The sequence below is a fragment of the Lampetra planeri genome, chromosome 52, assembly GCF_965212315.1.
Source record: "Lampetra planeri chromosome 52, kcLamPlan1.2.h2, whole genome shotgun sequence".
NCBI lineage: Eukaryota > Metazoa > Chordata > Hyperoartia > Petromyzontiformes > Petromyzontidae > Lampetra > Lampetra planeri.
This window is the reverse complement of record NC_136158.1, coordinates 71840-89500: the sequence shown is the minus strand read 5'-3', so window position 1 is coordinate 89500 and position 17661 is coordinate 71840. Positions and strand designations below refer to the sequence as shown.

At 53.5% G+C, this 17661-nt stretch overlaps 2 protein-coding genes and 1 long non-coding RNA gene across 5 annotated transcripts in view; 1 reads left to right on the top strand and 2 right to left on the bottom strand.

Annotated features, from left to right (window-relative positions):
* Window positions 1-3890, bottom strand: part of LOC144734616 (uncharacterized) — a 47832-nt gene extending 43942 nt beyond the window's left edge. The window contains exon 1 of the mRNA XM_078616885.1: window positions 3508-3890. Coding sequence (XP_078473011.1) covers window positions 3508-3562 — 55 coding nt within the window. The 5' untranslated portion in view covers window positions 3563-3890. The remainder of the gene's footprint in view (window positions 1-3507) is intronic.
* Window positions 3891-7637: 3747 nt separating this feature from the next.
* BANF1 (barrier to autointegration nuclear assembly factor 1) lies at window positions 7638-12618 on the bottom strand. 3 transcript variants are annotated; one of them, XM_078616946.1, is made up of 3 exons: window positions 12508-12618; window positions 9334-9462; window positions 7638-8857 (listed from the first exon to the last, which is right to left on the bottom strand). In XM_078616946.1, exons 2-3 carry the CDS (start codon window positions 9457-9459, stop codon window positions 8711-8713), a joined length of 273 nt encoding a protein of 90 aa, XP_078473072.1. In that variant the 5' UTR covers window positions 9460-9462; window positions 12508-12618; the 3' UTR covers window positions 7638-8710. The 3 variants fall into 3 exon arrangements, with proteins under 3 accessions (XP_078473072.1, XP_078473073.1, XP_078473071.1); XM_078616947.1 differs by lacking the exon at window positions 12508-12618 and adding an exon at window positions 12298-12505; XM_078616945.1 differs by lacking the exon at window positions 12508-12618 and adding an exon at window positions 11313-11488.
* A 3137-nt stretch (window positions 12619-15755) lies between these two features.
* Window positions 15756-17317, top strand: LOC144734728 (uncharacterized). The gene is made up of 2 exons (XR_013588539.1): window positions 15756-15955; window positions 16704-17317. It is a non-coding gene; the product is annotated as an uncharacterized LOC144734728 (long non-coding RNA).
* Window positions 17318-17661: the final 344 nt, after the last annotated feature.

The following is a 17661-nucleotide window of genomic DNA, read 5'->3' as shown; positions in this document are numbered from 1 at the left end:
CATGGTGCTTTTCCCAAGAGGGGGGATTTGAATTATGTGTGCGTATGTGTGAAAATGTCTTTGTTATATGGACTGGGGTGTTTGTGTAGATGTATTTTTCATGTGTACATATGTATGTGCATGTCTGTGTCTTTGTGCGTGTAAAGTCATATACAGACAAAGATCCCCCGTATAGCGTCAACAGACTTTTGAGGAAAGTGCTGTTCGTGAGCAGCACGGCAGACGAAGGGGTGGGTGGCCAGCACCACGCCCGGCCGCCTTTGTGTCTTTAGTGGCGATGTTTACAAACCGCACCAGGTACTCATTTGAGGCTGAGTCGACCCTGGGGAGGCCTTGAACTGGTTCAGATCATCATCACCCGTGTTTGCGGCCTTGAGCGGGAATCAAACTTAAGTGACCGGGTTTGTAGTGCAGCGCGCTAACACACACTCAAAATCTACTCGTACATTACGTACACATCAATACATGCACACATACACATTTACACAGACATACATGTACGTCCGTGACATAGACAAACATACATGCACTCAGACACACAGCAAAACTCTTCCCCGTATCGCCTCTTAACAGACTGTTGGGGCAAGTGCTGTCAGCAACATGCAGACACACATTCGTGTACATAGACGCACAAAAGCACGCATACAGACACTCAAATACACACACGGACCTTGTACGTACACAAGCATATATACACAGACACCTACAAAGATACCCCGTATAGCCTTGATAGACTGGTGGGGCGAGTGCTGTTAGCGAGCTCCTATGAAGGCCGGAACGGCACACGAGGGGGTGGGTGGCTCACATTAGGCCCGGCCGCCTTTGTCTCCCGAGTGGCGATGTTTACACACCGCACCGGGTACTCATTTAAGACTAATTCGACCTAGGGGAGGCCCAAGACTGGTTCAGATAATCGCCACTGTTATTATTGATCATGAGCGGGAATCGAAATCGGGTGGCCGGATTCGTATCGCAGCGAACGAGCCACAACGCCACCGTTGCCTACGATTCGCGCTCACAGCAGCAAAAACTGCCACCCCAGTTCTGATGTCCTAATACAGCCGCAGGTTCTACGTTCAGGCTGAGTCGACCTAGGGGACGGCCAGGTGCAAGTTCTAATATCGCTTGAACAAAACTTAAAACATGTTTACAGGGTAATCGTCGACATTAGGGGACAGGGTAATCGTCGACATTAGGGGACAGAGAGACGGAGACGCAGAGAGATACTGAGCCACACACAGAGACATCGGGAGACGCACAGAGAGATACGTGGAGATACATGGGGACAGACGCAGATGTGTAGAGACAGAGAAACGATCATTAGGGGCCATCCATTGAGGACGTACGCATGGAGGGGGGGGGTTAACGTATGGGGGGGGGTCTACTGACAATGTGCGTACGCTGAAGAAACGATAATAATTTGTCTACTTTGGCCTTCAAATGAGTTAGATAGTCCGGCGGTGGACTATCTGTTTGCTTTAACGCGTCAATTTTATTAACCCTCGATCGTTTATGCGTAGATTAAATATCGGCCGTTCTGTAGGATTCCGCGTGCGTACAGGGATTTTTGCGTACCTACTAAATGGATGGCACTGGACACAGACACATGCATACAAAGATCTCCCGTATAGCCTTAACAGATTGTTAGAGCAAGTGTTGTGTCAGCGAGCACCTATGAAGGCCGGAACGAAACACGATGGGGTGAGTGTCCGGTAGCACACCCGACCGCCTTTGTCTCCTCAGTGGCGATGTGTATACGCCGCACCCGGTATTTATTTGAGGTTAAGTCGACTTAGGGGAGAGGCCCAGGACCGGGTTCAGATAATCGTCACTGGTGTTGTCTGTGTATTGAACTTATTTCGCACCGTACATTGGCCGTGAGTGGGAATCGAACTCGGGTGGCCGGGTTCGAAGCGGAGCTCGCTAACCGCTGCACCACCGCTCCCTACACGAACATAGATCCCCCCTCCCCCCGTATTGCCTTAAAAGACTGTCGGGGCATGTGCTGTTAGCGAGCACCTATTAAGGCCGGCACGGTACTAACACACAGACTCAAAGACAAAGACCCCCCGGGTAGCCCACACACGCTGTGGAGGGCAAGTCCGAGCACATGACGAAGACTCGCGCGGCGCCACGAGGCAGCAACTTGGGCTCGGCTGTGACTCTCCAGCGGTGTTGGCCGTGGCCTCGTGAACGGCGAATCGCGCGAGCAGCCGCGAATGTGTCGCGCGGAGCGCGCACCAGGCACAGACAATGTCGCACGACTCGTGGAGGAATCCGATGAGATCTGAAGGTCTTTTTCACCCATCCCCCGGACTCCGTACACCCGCGCGCGCACACACACTCACTCACAGGTGAGAGAGGCACTCACTCACAGGTGAGAGAGGCACTCACTCACAGGTGAGAGAGGCACTCACTCACAGGTGAGAGAGGCACTCACTCACAGGTGAGAGAGGCACTCACTCACAGGTGAGAGAGGCACTCACTCACAGGTGAGAGAGGCACTCACTCACAGGTGAGAGAGGCACTCACTCACAGGTGAGAGAGGCACTCACTCACAGGTGAGAGAGGCACTCACTCACAGGTGAGAGAGGCACTCACTCACAGGTGAGAGAGGCACTCACTCACAGGTGAGAGAGGCACTCACTCACAGGTGAGAGAGGCACTCACTCACAGGTGAGAGAGGCACTCACTCACAGGTGAGAGAGGCACTCACTCACAGGTGAGAGAGGCACTCACTCACAGGTGAGAGAGGCACTCACTCACAGGTGAGAGAGGCACTCACTCACAGGTGAGAGAGGCACTCACTCACAGGTGAGAGAGGCACTCACTCACAGGTGAGAGAGGCACTCACTCACAGGTGAGAGAGGCACTCACTCACAGGTGAGAGAGGCACTCACTCACAGGTGAGAGGGACACTCACTCACAGGTGAGAGGGACACTCACTCACAGGTGAGAGAGACACACACAGGTGTGCGAGTGAGAGGTTGGATGGTGGAAGTGAGAGCGTGTGAGACGGGGAGAGCGGCAGAGCGTCCCGCTCACCCCCCCCCGCACCGAACATCACTCCCGCGTGTCTGTGTCCCCGTATGGACGTGAGAGGTGCAGAGCGCAAGACGAGGGGGAGAGAGAGAGCGTGAGAGAGAGAGCATTAGAGATAGTGAGAGAGAGAGAGAATTAGAGATAGTGAGAGAGAGAGCGTGAGAGAGCGTGAGAGAGAAGAGCGTGAGAGAGCGTGAGAGAGAAGAGCGTGAGAGAGCGTGAGAGATAGTGAGAGAGAATTAGAGATAGTGAGAGAGAGAGAGAATTAGAGATAGTGAGAGAGAGAGAATTAGAGATAGTGAGAGAGAGAGCGTGAGAGAGAGCACGAGAGAGCGTGAGAGAGAGAGATAGTGAGAGAGAGCGTGAGAGAGAGCACGAGAGAGCGTGAGAGAGAGAGATAGTGAGAGAGAGAGAGCGTGAGAGAGCGTGAGAGAGAGAGAGGAGGGGACCTTCCGTGTCACTTACTCGGCAAGTCTCGCTCGCTCAGGTGCTGGGGCTTGACTTGCTTGCGTCGAGACATCGCGACTGCTACCGGCAATGGCGAGGAGTGCTCTGCTGGTGTTAATTCTGGCGATGGGGTTGTGGTGTGTTATTGTTGTTTTGGGTGCTGGGGAGTGGTGGTGGGGGGGTGACGGTGCTGCGATGTTCACTTGACAGAGTTTGAACTCTAAATGAGTCCCCGCGCGGAGCGAGTCTGGAGGAGGCGGGCGGAGCGGATGGGGGGGGGGTTAAACATCGGGGCGGAGTGGGCGGAGCTTAGTGGGCGGAATGGGCGGAACTTGGTGGGTGGAATGGATGGGGGGCTTGGTGGGTGGAATGGGTGAGACTTAGTGGGTGGAGTGGGTGGAGTGGGGCTTGGTGGGTGGAGTGGGTGGGGCTTGGTGGGTGGAGTGGGTGGGGGGCTTGGTGGGTGGAATGGGTGAGACTTAGTGGGTGGAGTGGGTGGAGTGGGTGGGGCTTGGTGGGTGGAATGGATGGGGGGCTTGGTGGGTGGAGTGGGTGGGGGGCTTGGTGGGTGGAATGGGTAAAACTTGGTGGGTGGAATGGGTAACACTTGGTGGGTGGAGTGGGTGGAGTGGGTGGGGGCTTGGTGGGTGGAGTGGGTGGAGTGGGTGGGGGCTTGGTGGGTGGAGTGGGTGGGGCGTTTTTGGAAATTGGTGGAACGGCAGGAGGAGGAAGTTGGCGGAAACAGAGACAGTCGGAACGGGGTGTGGGGAGAGTGGAGGGGGGGTTATGGTGGGGGGGGGGGGTTGCGTGGTGGGGGTTATGGAGGATTTATTATTATGAAACCTGAAACGATTCACTATTCCAGCGATTATATTGTCGCGATGCAGGGTCACGATTCAGTTTGTATTCGCTCTCTTGTTACATCTCGTTTGTATTGTCTGTCTCACGCTAGAGTCGATCATAGGAACCGATTTATACATATATTAGTCGATAACACTCACGGGAACCATCGAGTCAGGCAGCAAGTTGGGGGCGCGTTCACCACATGTCATCATCTCACCACCACACTCACTCACCTACACACTCACCTACACACTCACCTACACACTCACTCACCTGCACACTTACCACCACACTCACTCACCCAGCCACTCACTCACCTACACACTCACCTAGACACTCACTCACCTAGCCACTCACCTCGCCACTCACTCGCCCACCCACTCACCTAGCCACTCATTTGCCCACCCACTCACCTAGCTACTCACTCGCCCACTCACTCACCCACCCAACCACTCACGCCCACTACTCAACCACACTGCTCCGATTAGCACAGTTGCCTATGTACGGTGCAAAATAAGTAAAGGTCCACTCTGGAATTCCTTCTCCCGTCATCACCATCGTAGCTCTCCTCCTCCAAGCTCTCACAACAACATCCATTACAACTATGATACCAGCGCTGTTTGTTGCTGGTCGCCTGACGTGCTGGGGACCTTTGGGGCAATGTTACTCATCGGCAAACTCTGCTGAGTAGAAAATACAAAACTGTTGCGTAATGGATTATGTGGCCGCGTGGCCACCTGCCGGCACTGCCCGCTCACCCTCCCCCATCCCTCGCCCCGCCCCTCACCCTCCCCCATCCCTCGCCCCGCCCCCCTCTTTACCTTCACGAGGGAAGAATTCGCGGCCAATACTCAGAAGTGCTCGACGGTTCGATTCCGAGAAGTGGCGCTGTCGGTTTTATCATCGCTCCCGTGTCACGGACCACAGCTTTAGCCAATCCACTGCTGGATAAGCGCATGCCCCCCCCGCCCCCACGTGTGGGTGGGGCTGTTTCACCGAAGCTCACCACGCTGGGCATCGCAGTTTTGTAAAAGGGCGGTGGTGGTGGGGGGAGTTGCGAGGTGCCAGAAAATCGCTCCCCCAACTGACTGCAGGACGCGGCCGGGAATCGAACTCAGGTAGAGCCGGGTTCGTAGCGCAGTGCGCTCACCGCTGCGCCACGGATCTGCCACATTGTGTACACAGACACATATACAAACACATACCGCGACAAAGATCCCCCCTGTAGCCTTCACATGCTGTGTGGGGAAAGTGCTGTTCGTGAGCACTTATTATAAACGCCGGCACGGCACACGAGTGTGGCCAGCAACACGCCCAACCGCCTTTGTCGATTCAGAGGCGATGTTGACACACCGCACCAGGTACTCATTTGAGTGGACCTCGGGGAGGCCCAGATAATCGTCACCGGCGCTGGTGTTCGTGAGCATGAACGGGAACTCGGTTCGCCGTGGTCGTAGCGCAGCACGCGAACCGCTACACGACCGCTACCCACACACATCTCACCGAACCACGCTCAAACATTCCCTTGTCTCACCACACACAGCCGCAGTTCGCCAGATGCACGTGACGCCAGGCGAGGTGGCACCTTCAGGCCACGTGTGGAGGCTGCTGCTGCTGCCCAGATGTGACCGAGATGGCCACGCTGCCAATTCGCTGCATTTGAGCCGCCCGGCGCTTCGCTCATCATGAGCGTCGCTCTTCCGCCCTCTGCTGTTATTGGAGGGCGACTGCTTACAACCGACCAGCAGCGTCCTTCACGAGCCTCCCTCCACAGAAGCTGATTTTGACACCGCTGGTATCGGCAATCGGAAAGTCCACTTTGCTCCACACCCTCCTGTGCCGTATCAGACGTCTCTTCTTTAGTCCGTTGAGCTCCCTCAATCAGCCTCACCAGAATCTGCTCGGCTAGGGGCACACACACACAGCACACCCATCACTCATCCCCACTTTTGCCACAAATGACCTCTCATCTGACAACTATTTTTATTCTTACCAGGTAAGTTCTACCGAGCTCGAAAGCGACCTGGCCACAAATGATAGCTCAACGAAGTGGCTTATCTTCGTGTGGAAATGTATAGCAGCAAAATACTCTGAACGCGTTATGTGGATTCTAAATGTGAAGGAAAAACCTAGAGGACCCGCAGAAAAGCCCACGCGACCAGAGGGAGCGAGATGCAAACTCTAACTATACGGGTTGGGATCGAACCGACGACCCTCTTACGCACCAGGCGAGGGAGTTAACATCCCGTCACGAGGCACCCCAACGGGGGGGGGGGGCAGTGGTTCGCGCACGACCTGCTCGGCATACTTCAACTGCCCCCTCCTCCACCCAACACGGCCAATAGTGGTCACGTGAACGAACATGGCGACTGACTGCATCGGCAGTGCACTCGTCACCATTGACCTCGTCTCTGATACATGTCGTCGTGCACAGATTGGGGAGGCCTTCATCCAGCTGTGCAGTCACCATTGGACGATGGCAGTTGCAGCAGCGATGCAATCCAGGATCTCGATGCCAATGTGAAGGTGCTGCTGCTGCTCGTCATGACGAAGGCTTCAGCAGTTCCTGTCCACTTTAGAACTGCTTGTTGTGTTTAGTGTGTAGTCCTTCCCCTTGCACCTCCGATTATCACGGTTGGGTTCGTACGGTGCAAAGGAAGTTCAACATACGCACATCGGTGACGTTTTGCCGTTCCTCCGATGTTGAATGAGCATGGATCACAGTGGGTCCACTGCGCAGTCCATGCGGTAAAGATGTACTCGATGTTGAACTTCTTTTGCACCGTACGTAGATAACCGTGCTAACGGAGGTGTGGGGGAAGGACAAATTTGGACGATAAGATAACCCTAACGTGAGTGCGATAGCTCAGTGGTTCTCGACCTTTTTTGGATAGTGTACCCTCTTATTGAATTGTTTCAACTTAGTAACCCCCTTCCCTAACCCAACATGGTTCAGAGAAATAAATGTATGAATGAAAATCAATACACAGACGCTCTGCATGCTTGACGCAATTTTGATAGCACTCGCTGGTTACACTTGGAGACCACATTGTTTACGATCAAGGAGCTTAGAAAAGTACTTTATATCGTTCTCGGTTACCATTTAGACTTACATTCTACTGTAGTGATTTTATATTGGCATTCATGCATTGATTATTCACCAATGACTCTCATGCATGATGTAACATTTATCAATTAGCTCACGTACCCCCCCCTGGGACATTGCCCACTTACCCCCAGGGTTGAGAACCACTCCGGTAGAGAACAACTTATACTTTAACAACAGGCAGAGCGCACAAGCAGCCTAATATCAAAGACTTTATTAACATCGCGTAGAGTAAAATGGGTCTCCGTTCCCTCTCCACAGCGAAACCGACCCTCCCTCGGGACAGAACAATTAAAATCCCGTGTCAAGATGAACAATTTCACGAAAAACCCACCACGTGCTTTTTTTCCCCCCAGTTAAATCCCTCCGCAACAAACGGAACCAAACATCTGTCCCCCCCGCCACCGACGCATCCCATAAACAATCAAACAATCACGTAGCCAGCTAACCACCGACAGCCACTGCCGAGACTCGCTCCTTCGACACTGGAACATGCGAGCAGCCGTGCCAGCGAGAGAGACCTGTGGATGTTTTTTTTCTTTTCCCACCAGCGATTTGCCGGACTCGGTGGGTGTGTGAGCGAGCGGTGGACGAACGCATGGTGGGCGAGTGTGTGAGCGAGCGGTGGGCGAGTGCGTGGTGGGCGAGTGTGTGGGCAAGCGAGCGGTGGGTGAGCGAGTGGCGGATGTGCAGGCGAGCGGTGGGCGAGTGTGTGGGTGAGCGGTGGCTGGGTGTGTGGGTGTTTGAGCGAGCAGTGGGAGAGTGTGCGAGGGAGCGGTGGGTGTGTGGGCGAAACAGCGAGCGAGTAGTGGGCGTGGGAGTGAGCGGTGAGTGGGTGTGCGAGCGAGCGGTGGCTGAGTGTGTGGGCGAGCAAGCGGTGGGTGTGAGCGAGCGGTGGGTGAGTGTGTGGGCAAGTGAGCGGGCGAGAGGCGAGTGTGTGGGTGTCTGACCGAGCGGTGGGTAAGTCTGCGGGTGGGCGAGCAAGCGGTGGGCGAGTGCGTGGACGAGCGAGCGGTGGATGCGTGGTCGAGCGAGCGGTGGGTGAGCGTGTGGAACGGCGTGCGGTCGGTGTGTGGGCGAACATCGCCACAGTGAATGACCAAGTAGGCGAGTGAACCGGCATCGCCGGGATCGCATGGGGGGCGGGGGGGAGTGAGCAACCAAGCCTCACTCCGGGCAGCAAAACAAGCGAGTGAGCGGTGAGCGCAGGACGAGGCGGTGACATTTCTGAGGGTAAACGCACAGCGACGGGCCGCCGTGACGACGGGCGCCTCACAGGAAGGCGTCGCACCACTCGCGCAGGCAAGTGAAGCAGTCCGACGACTGCTTGGAGTTGGCATTGCAGACTTCCTTGAGCCACTCCTTGAAGAGCTCCTCCTCCTTCTTGAGAACCAGAAACTGGCCCAGCACCACGTATGCCTACACGGGGGAGAGCGGAGGGAGATGGGGAGATATGGAGGAAGCAAGGTAAGGAGGGAGGGAAGATATGTGGAAGGAATTAAGGAGAGGGAGGAGACAGTGAGGAAGGGGGCAAGGGATTGACAAAGGGAGGGAGGGACCAGTGGTGTGGTAGGGGTTGTGGGGGAAGAAAGCATGAGACATTTGGTTGTGCAGCTCTGTAAATCCAATCGTGAATGAAGAACTCCACGACGTGACTTCATTAATGAGTGTGTGCACGCGCAAGTGAGTAAGCGAGCGAGTGGTGGGCGATTGAGTATGCGGGTGGGTGAACATGCGGGTAGGCGGGCGAGTAAGTGAGTGGGAGGTTTAGTGAGAGTGCGAGCATGCAAGTGGGGGAGTGGGTGAGCAGGTGGCCGAGTGAGCAGGTGAGCGAGCGAGTGGGCGGGTGAGCGAGCAGGCAGGCGAGTGGACGGGTGAGTGAGCGAGCGAGTCACCCTGTCGAAGCCCTGTTCGATGAGCCGTCCCCCCAGGGTGTCGCCAATGCCGGCGAGCGCCGTCACCGGCTTCTCTCCCATGGGCTCTGCCACGAAGGAGCGGTGCTTCTGCGAGGTGGACGACATCTCCTGCACGCAACCGCAACAAAGATCCCCGTGTAGCCTTAACAGACTGTTGAGGCAAGTGCTGTTCGTGAGTAGCACCCATGAAGGCCGGCACGGCACACGAGGGGGTGGGTGGCAAGCACCATGCCCAGCCACCGTTGTCTCCTTAGTGGCGATGTTTACAAACCGCACAAGGCACTCATTAGAGGCTGAGTAGACCTAGGGGAGGCCCAGGACCGGGTCAGATCATTTGTGTTGGCCGTGTGCTGAAATCGAAGTCGTGTCGCTGGGTTCGAAGCGCAGCGGGCGAACCGGAACACGACAGCTCCCCACTCAACCGCAACCACAGCCGCTGTATACTTAGGGCAGCGCGTCACCTGCCACTTAACTAACCACCTCGATAGCTCCCACACGCCACACGTTCACCACAACTCAACCGCATCTTCTATGCACGGCGTGCAAACCACAACTCAATGACAACTCAACCAACGAAACGTAACAATACTTGAAATGTAATGCCATGGGTTTACTCTCCAACACAGGCGGTGTGCTGCAGTAGGAAGTAATTGGCACGTTCTGCTGACGTGACAAACCATACTAATTGGCTGTGTCGGGTGATGGCTGCTTTAACGACACATTTATATTTACGTGATCTAACCCCAAAAAAAAATCTCTATTATGGATATTGGTTGTGAAAGCCTACGAGTTAAACTGTTCTAAGACACTCCGTACTTTCCGGAGCAGACAAAACCTGTGTACCGTTTTCGATCAAGTTACGCAAATCTGTTGACGCGAAGCATGCACGAAGAGACGCGCACACACCCCGCAGAGCGACGTGGCAAGAACAGGTGTCTCTCGGTTTCATTAAAGGAATGGCGTGCTTCAAAAAACACGCGTGGAACGAAATTTCCTAAACTGGAAATGGCTTTTCCCATTTAATTTGAAAAAATGGGCGATGTGTTTTGGACAGTCATTCCAACCCTACTCCTAAATTAATAATATACACCGATACCACTTTTCACAAAACAAAATTAACATGAATATTAAAACGATGGAACAATTATTTATCTAAAACCTAAATAATTAACCATTTCAGCGAACTCAGATCAGCTGCATGTTGGAATGACTTTCGAGGCGATGTGGACGCGTTTCTGTTGCGCTGTAGCGGGGGGGGACGACGACACCGTGACGCTGTCGAGGATGAGGATGGCTGCCCGCCTCTCAGGGGGCTTCTCGTTCGATGATCTCACCACGCGTGCCGCAGTGGAATTTCGTTTACGCCGAAATTCGAATTTCTTTAAATCGAAAAGTGTCTATAATTTGTCAATCGCGTTAACGGGAAATTTCCTAAACTGACCTTGCGTTGGTAAATCGAGGGATACTTGAACAGGGAAGAGGTACGTGACGTAACCTCGACAATTTGGTAAAGATTAATAAAAATTTTATTTAAATACAAAGTCAAACTAAAATCTTTCTTTGTACTAAATCTCACAACGAATAATCAATTTCACTCGAATAATCAACATCATCAGCCATCCACTGCTGGACGAAGCCCTCTCCGAAGCTGTTACCATCTCTCACGGTCCAGCAATAATGCAGCCAGTTTTCTGCGCACGATTCGATTTTACCGCTCCATCTCCGCACGTCGGCTGTCCCTCCTCCCTCGGCTGCTGGCGACGCGTAGATTACAAAACACACGCGGGTCACTTCCGTCGTTTAAATGAAACGAAATCGACTGACAGGACAAGTCACGACTCGAAGAAGGGGTGACGGCTGTTGTGCTAATCGATAAGTCGATTATGGTTGAGAAGAATGACGGAGTAACAGGCAAAGGATGGAACTCTTACGCGGGGAGAACGCTCGTTGTTACTTACTGACCAAATGCCCCGACTGGACATGTGAAAAAGAGCTTCATAGCTCATCGGATTCCTGTGGAGGACGTTGGCGGCGGCGGCTCGGGAAAGGCATTCACCCAGCAGTGGACTGACCATGGCTGATGCTCGCAAGCCCCCCCCCCCCAAATCGATCTTAATCGGTGCGCGTCACCTGCTGTGGCATTCGGCGCGGGGACAGTAACGGACGAAGAAAGCGGAACGAAAACTGAAACAAGGAAATGTAAATAGAGCGTTTAACACAACTCATTAAAGGGAGTCTCTATTCACTGTGAAGTTATTGGAACTGGACTCTAACCGATTCACAGGCCCGAGAGTTACAGACTCAGAAGCTCATTTCCTATCGAGTAAAAGCACATTGAGCTCAGAGCAACTCGGCCAGCAGATATCAAAGCATTCACACAATTACAGATGCAAAAACTACATAATAGCAATTACGTTGTAAGATTATATTCCCGCTTGAACTCATGATTTATATATTTGGGATAAGACGTGGAGTCGATACTGGGATAGAAAGCTATAAAAGCGCTTTTTTTACGGAGGGTCAATGAAAATCTAGCGGGTCAAACCCAAACCTAATTTGACCCGTGACTCGGGTGAAGAAGCCCAAATTTATCTTCAAATTCCTTTGGGTCTCTCGGTAAAGTCACGCAGAAAGGCCGAAAGCGAATCACACCGGGAGGAGATGGTCGCTTGTGTTGCCATCTAGACGTCGTCATCGTCGTCGTCTTGTTGTATTTCAATCTACGTCACTTTTCACCGAAAGACCCAAAGAATTCGAATTCCTGCAGTCACGAAAACTTTTAAGATTCTACCTTCAATTGTTAAACACACTCAGTAAACCAGTCGTAAAAATAGAACAAGCCTCAAAATCGATTTCCGCAGCGAGCTCTATTAGGAATCGATTCGGCGGTAACGTTGACACGGCAGGAGTCGATTAACTCGTAATCACTCCCAATATATTCACAATCGATCCAGGCAAGGCTGGGGCGGGAGTTGGGCCGCGTCAGTCGACAGCCTCGCGCGGGAAACCAGCGACGACGCAGAGCAAACTCGACCCGCAGCTGCCGCGGCTACCACCGCCGCTTCCCCGCCACCGATGCGGAGGCGTTCGAGTCGCGAGTGTTTGTGGCGACGACTCGAGACGCCATCGCGGCGGTCTTCCCCCTCAACTCACCGCGGCTGATCCTCTCACGGAGACCCCCCCGAGCTCGGCTGCTTCTCTGATTGGCGCGATGCGTGTCACGTGGACGCCCGCGACCAACCGACCAAGATTTAAATTCAGGGTTACGTCACTCGCCCTCCCCCCTATTCCCCACGCCCACTCCCACTGGGCCACGCCCCTCAGACCCCGCCCACATAATACCTGACCACGCCCACTCCCACCAGGTCACGCCCCTCAGACCTCACCCACATAATACTTGACCACGCCCACTTCCACCGGACCCCGCCCACATAATACCTGACCACGCCCGCTCCCACCAGACCACGCCCCTCAGACCCCGCCCACCTAATACCTGACCACGCCCACTCCCACCGGGCCACGCCCCTCAGACCCCGCCCACATAATACCTGACCACGCCCACTCCCACCAGGTCACGCCCCTCAGACCTCACCCACATAATACTTGACCACGCCCACTTCCACCGGACCCCGCCCACATAATACCTGACCACGCCCGCTCCCACCAGACCACGCCCCTCAGACCCCGCCCACCGAATACCTGACCACGCCCACTCCCACCGGGCCACGCCCCTCAGACCCCGCCCACACAATACCTGATTAGGCCCACTCCCACCAGCCACGCCCCTCAGACCCCGCCCACATAATACCTGACCACGCCCACTCCCACCGGGCCACGCCCCTCAGACCCCGCCCACACAATACCTGACCACGCCCACTCCCATCGGGCCACGCCCCTCAGACCCCACCCACACAATACCTGACCACGCCTGCTCCCACCGGGCCACGCCCCTCAGATACCTGACCACGCCCACTCCCACCGGGCCACGCCCCTCAGATCCCACCCACATAATACCTGACCACGCCCACTCTCACCGGGCCACGCCCCTCAGACCCCACCCACACAATACCTGACCACGCTCACGTTCACGTTTATCAATTGAACATTTTGAAATTGGCATATGATATCTTTATTTTATTGTATACCTACGTGACTACCGAAAGAACCAAAGAGTATATGATATTTGTTGCGATGAAAATAGCTTCATTTTGCGAAACGTCTCCTCGTATGTAGGTTTCCCATTTTCAGGCCCCACACGATATTATTTTTAACGAAAGTTTTGCGCTGTTATTTGTGCACTACCTCCAATGCGGCAGAATCAGAATGTGTCCATTCTGGAGGAATACGAGGGGCTACACAGCTCTGTTTCATACACGTCCAGTAGCAGGGGGCTGCTTCGTGTGCAGGGTGGTGCTGGGTGCGGGCTCGAGCCCGACCCTGACGCCTGCTGCTGCTGCATGTTTGGAGTTTGCGTCTCTCTCTCTCTCTCCCTGTGGTCGCGTGGATTTTATCTCTGGGCTTCCCCTCTACTTTTAGAATCAACATCACGCTTTTAGAATATTTGGCTGCTATAAATGTCCACTTCATCAGCCACTTCGTTGGGCGATCGTTTGTGGCCAGGCCGCTTCTGAAAACACGTTATACCCCAGTGGGGCTTACCTGGCAAGATAAAAAGAGTTTCGCTTTATTTGTATATGTTTGCTACGTATTCACCTTTCCTATACTTTGAACTCCTATCGTGTTTGTGTTGTTTGTAACGTTCTGATATTTGTGAAAAATACCATTATAGCTCATCAGATTCAGATTCTTAACTTGATCATGAGCCTTAACGTACTAGGCTGTATTATATTCTTGAGTATGATTGCAGCAGCAGCAGCAGCAAGGTGATTCAGGATCTCGGTGTTCAATGTGGAGGTGCTGCTGTTGCTCTCCACGACGAGAAGGCCTCAGCAGAGAGAGAGAGTTCGTGGAGTGCTGCTGGTGAGTTTACTGCGCATGTTGTGAGTAGCATGGCCACAGTCGCACTGCTGTGGATTGCCTTTCATCGATCTCGCGAACAATGTTCTCCACTCATTCTCAGAGAGGGCTGCATTCGCCGATGAGACATCACCAGTGTGAGAGCTGCCACACCGCCTGCAAGGGCTATTTCTAGATTTTAAGCTTTCGTGACTGCAAGGATTCATAGTCTTAGGTTTTTTCGGTAAAGTCACGTAGGTAAAAAATAAAATTACTAAAAGTAATAATAGAAATAAAATAATAAATCGCGACGTTTCGGAGGCAACACAAGTCTCCGTCATCAGGTGGGACCGTCACAGCTAAAATTAGTGCATCAAGTGAGGCAAAATTCCAAGAGACCAGCCCTTAAATACAAGTTAAGAGGGGAGGGGCTTATCTGAATGTGGTAGCCAGGGAATGGGACGTGCGGGTGGTGGGCGGGGCTACAAGAGAAATTGGCCAACATCGTCAATGTGCAAGAGAACAATCGGTGTACCTCGACCCAAACCGGTGTTGGTTGAGAATCCAAATACAAAAAAGCAGTACTGTTAAACGCTGGGGATGTCAACACTCGGTAAAGTAGAAAAGTACCTGTCAAATAAGATGGTACAAATGTGTAGTTAAATCTTTTTTGCATGGTTAATAACATTTTTCCAATGATCGAATATGTTCGGCGATCTTGGACTTAGGGGAGGGCTGCTTAGTGCGCAATTGAATGTCCACGGGGGGGCGGGGGGGGGGGTTGACCTCACTGCCGGACATCAGGTAGAATGGGGAAAACCCCGTGGCCGCATGGGGTGCCATTCTGTAGGCGGCCAATACACCGGGGATATGAAGGTCCCAATCATTGCCTGACACCGACGCTACACATATATACAGACGCAATTTCAACCGAGACGACGGTTTTAAACTCGGCAATCATTGGAAAGATGTCAACCACTTTAGGTCATGACTTGATTTGTGTTTTCTTGTCAACCTCTACCGTCAGCAGTGTGGATGGGTGTAGCGAGGTGCAATGTCCCCCCATCTCTACCCCCCCTCTCCCTCCCCCCATCTCTCCCTCCCCCCATTGTCTAACGCACTCGCTTTACTTGTGTAATGAGAGAGCTCCACCTGGGGGGGGTTACAGGGGACGTCTGCATGGCCACCACTGGGTAACCGGTATCCAATCTGGAGTAGGGATTCGATCTAGGCCAAAGCAGAGGTCGCAACCGGGTACCCGATACCCGGCTACTCGTACCCGGCCGGGTACGGATACGGGCAGCCGTTTGCGACCCTGGTGCGGCCGGGTACGGGTAAGGAATCAAAACCCGTTTGCGACCTCTGGGCCAAAGGTAACGGGCGGAGCTACTATACGGTAACCATCCAGAGGGTTCCACGAGCGGGCGTGGCTGTAGGCGGAGCTCAGCTCCACCGGGAGGAAAATAAGCGGAGGCAGGAGAGGACTCGGGGTCGGTGTGGGAAGCCTCAGGTCCGGACTGCATCGCCGCTCTACCTCCCCTCGCCAACGACCACGTGGCGAACCTCCAGCGAAGCAGCATCTCCTCCGGGCACGCCGCCAGGCAGCGGCGTGAACGGAGAGGGGGAGAGGGAGAGGCGTGCCGCGGTAAGTGGATCGAGACGGACCGTCAAGGCAGCGGGGGAAGCCAGGGAACTGCCCAGAGAGAGAGTGCGGAGCGGTGCAGACATTCGGCTGAATAAAAGACACCAGTCAAGAGTCGTCATAAAAGTAGCTTATTCCACTTGTACTTCTGGTGCTTTGCTCCTACATTGGCACTGGCTGCCCCACCCATGCACACAGCTTTGCTCACTCTGAAAGCCCTGTATAAGCAGTTGCATGCGAAGGCTTGCCCCCTCTTTTCTCTCCACCTGATGAAGACTGCTTGTGTTGCGATCGAAACGTGTTTTTTTGCTTTTATTTTAAATTAAATTTTTAAATATAATTTTCTTTTTATTATCTACGTGACTTTACCGAAAGAACCAAGAATATTAATTTCTGCATTCACGAAAGTTTAGTCAAAATTGATACGGTCCAAGGCCAGTCGCACTAGTGGCTGTGTATCGACGTGCCACCTGATTGATCCTTGTCGACCATATCGGCAGTTCACCATTGATTCAAACAAGGCGGACTGCAGGCGAGACACTGCATGTCGAAACCGGTAGTTGTTTGGCTTGTTGCGAATCAATGCTGGTGAAAGTATGAATTCCGAGAAGGCTGTACAGCTGATGGGTAAGGCTCGTATATGTTGTTTATGTGGAGACGGATTGTGTGGGGAGATGAATTGTCTGCTTATTTATGTTGGTGATACGCATCAGAAACTCGATGTTATCGGCCCAAATTAATCCCCGAACAGATGGAACAGGCGGAGTCCACATTTTGTTGCACTGCCTTCTGGCAAGCCAGAGGATTCACGGAATCTGTGGTGATCCAACCAAGCCTCGTTGCTGCCTCAAGTGCTTGCTTACAGGCATCCATGTGCAACAACGCAACCACCACCGCCCCACGGTGTCCACGTTTCTGATGCATGTCATGACATGACACCTGCTGGCTGGAAAAGGGAAGCGCGGGTACGGGCACCGCTAAGACAACATCCAATCTGAAAGGGGTTGGCCGAGATGCTCCGGGAACCTGCTCGAAGGTTCCACAAGAGGGCGTGGCCAGAGGCAGAGCCGCGCCTGGGGAGATAAGCGGGGGCGGACCGGAGCTCGTGTGCGGTCCGGACTGCGTCGCTGCTCGCCGTCATCTCTCTCCGTCGTGCGGCCACGTGGAAGATCTCCTGCGGGCTTCCATCACCATCCTCGTCACGCCGCCAGCCAGCGGCGTAGTGAGGGTGGACGGTGGAACCGCGCCGAGTAATCGGCCGTGTGTGTAGCCAATAGAGACGTGAATATCTAAGTGCTGTGCTCACAGTGAAAGGATAAGGTTGGCCTGTGTTTTGCCCGCATAAGAATAAAAGTGCCCTCTACACGTGTCGTGGGAGTAATTCATTACACACACACAGGGGCCTGCAACCAAAACAAGAGCCGTTTTCGGATTCTGTAAAAAATAATAAACCACGAGCCGCAATACGAGACGGACCTTAATAAATAACGTCACGGAAGTCCTGAAAGAGCCACAAGTTGCCGACCCCCCTGCACTCGAAGGTGGTACGCATATTGAAAACTTTCACTCCACTTAGCAGTTTAAAACTATCACAAATACAAAGATTCCAAATATAGCTTTGCACGTAGTTTTATGGCGAGTGCTGTTGGCGTGCACCTATGAAGGCTGGCACGGCACACGAGGGGGTAGGTGGCCAATACCACGCCCAG

What these genes read in the sequence shown, in the direction of transcription:
- BANF1 (XM_078616945.1), bottom strand. Translation starts at nt 11,429, where the DNA reads ATGGTCAGTCCACTGCTGGGTGAATGCCTTTCCCGAGCCGCCGCCGCC. An exon ending in CCAGTCGGGGCATTTGGTCA is followed by an intron (nt 9,463 to 11,312) that starts GTAAGTAACAAC and finishes GGTTGCGTGCAG; the next exon opens with GAGATGTCGTCCACCTCGCA. An exon ending in TCGAACAGGGCTTCGACAGG is followed by an intron (nt 8,858 to 9,333) that starts GTGACTCGCTCG and finishes TCCCCCGTGTAG; the next exon opens with GCATACGTGGTGCTGGGCCA.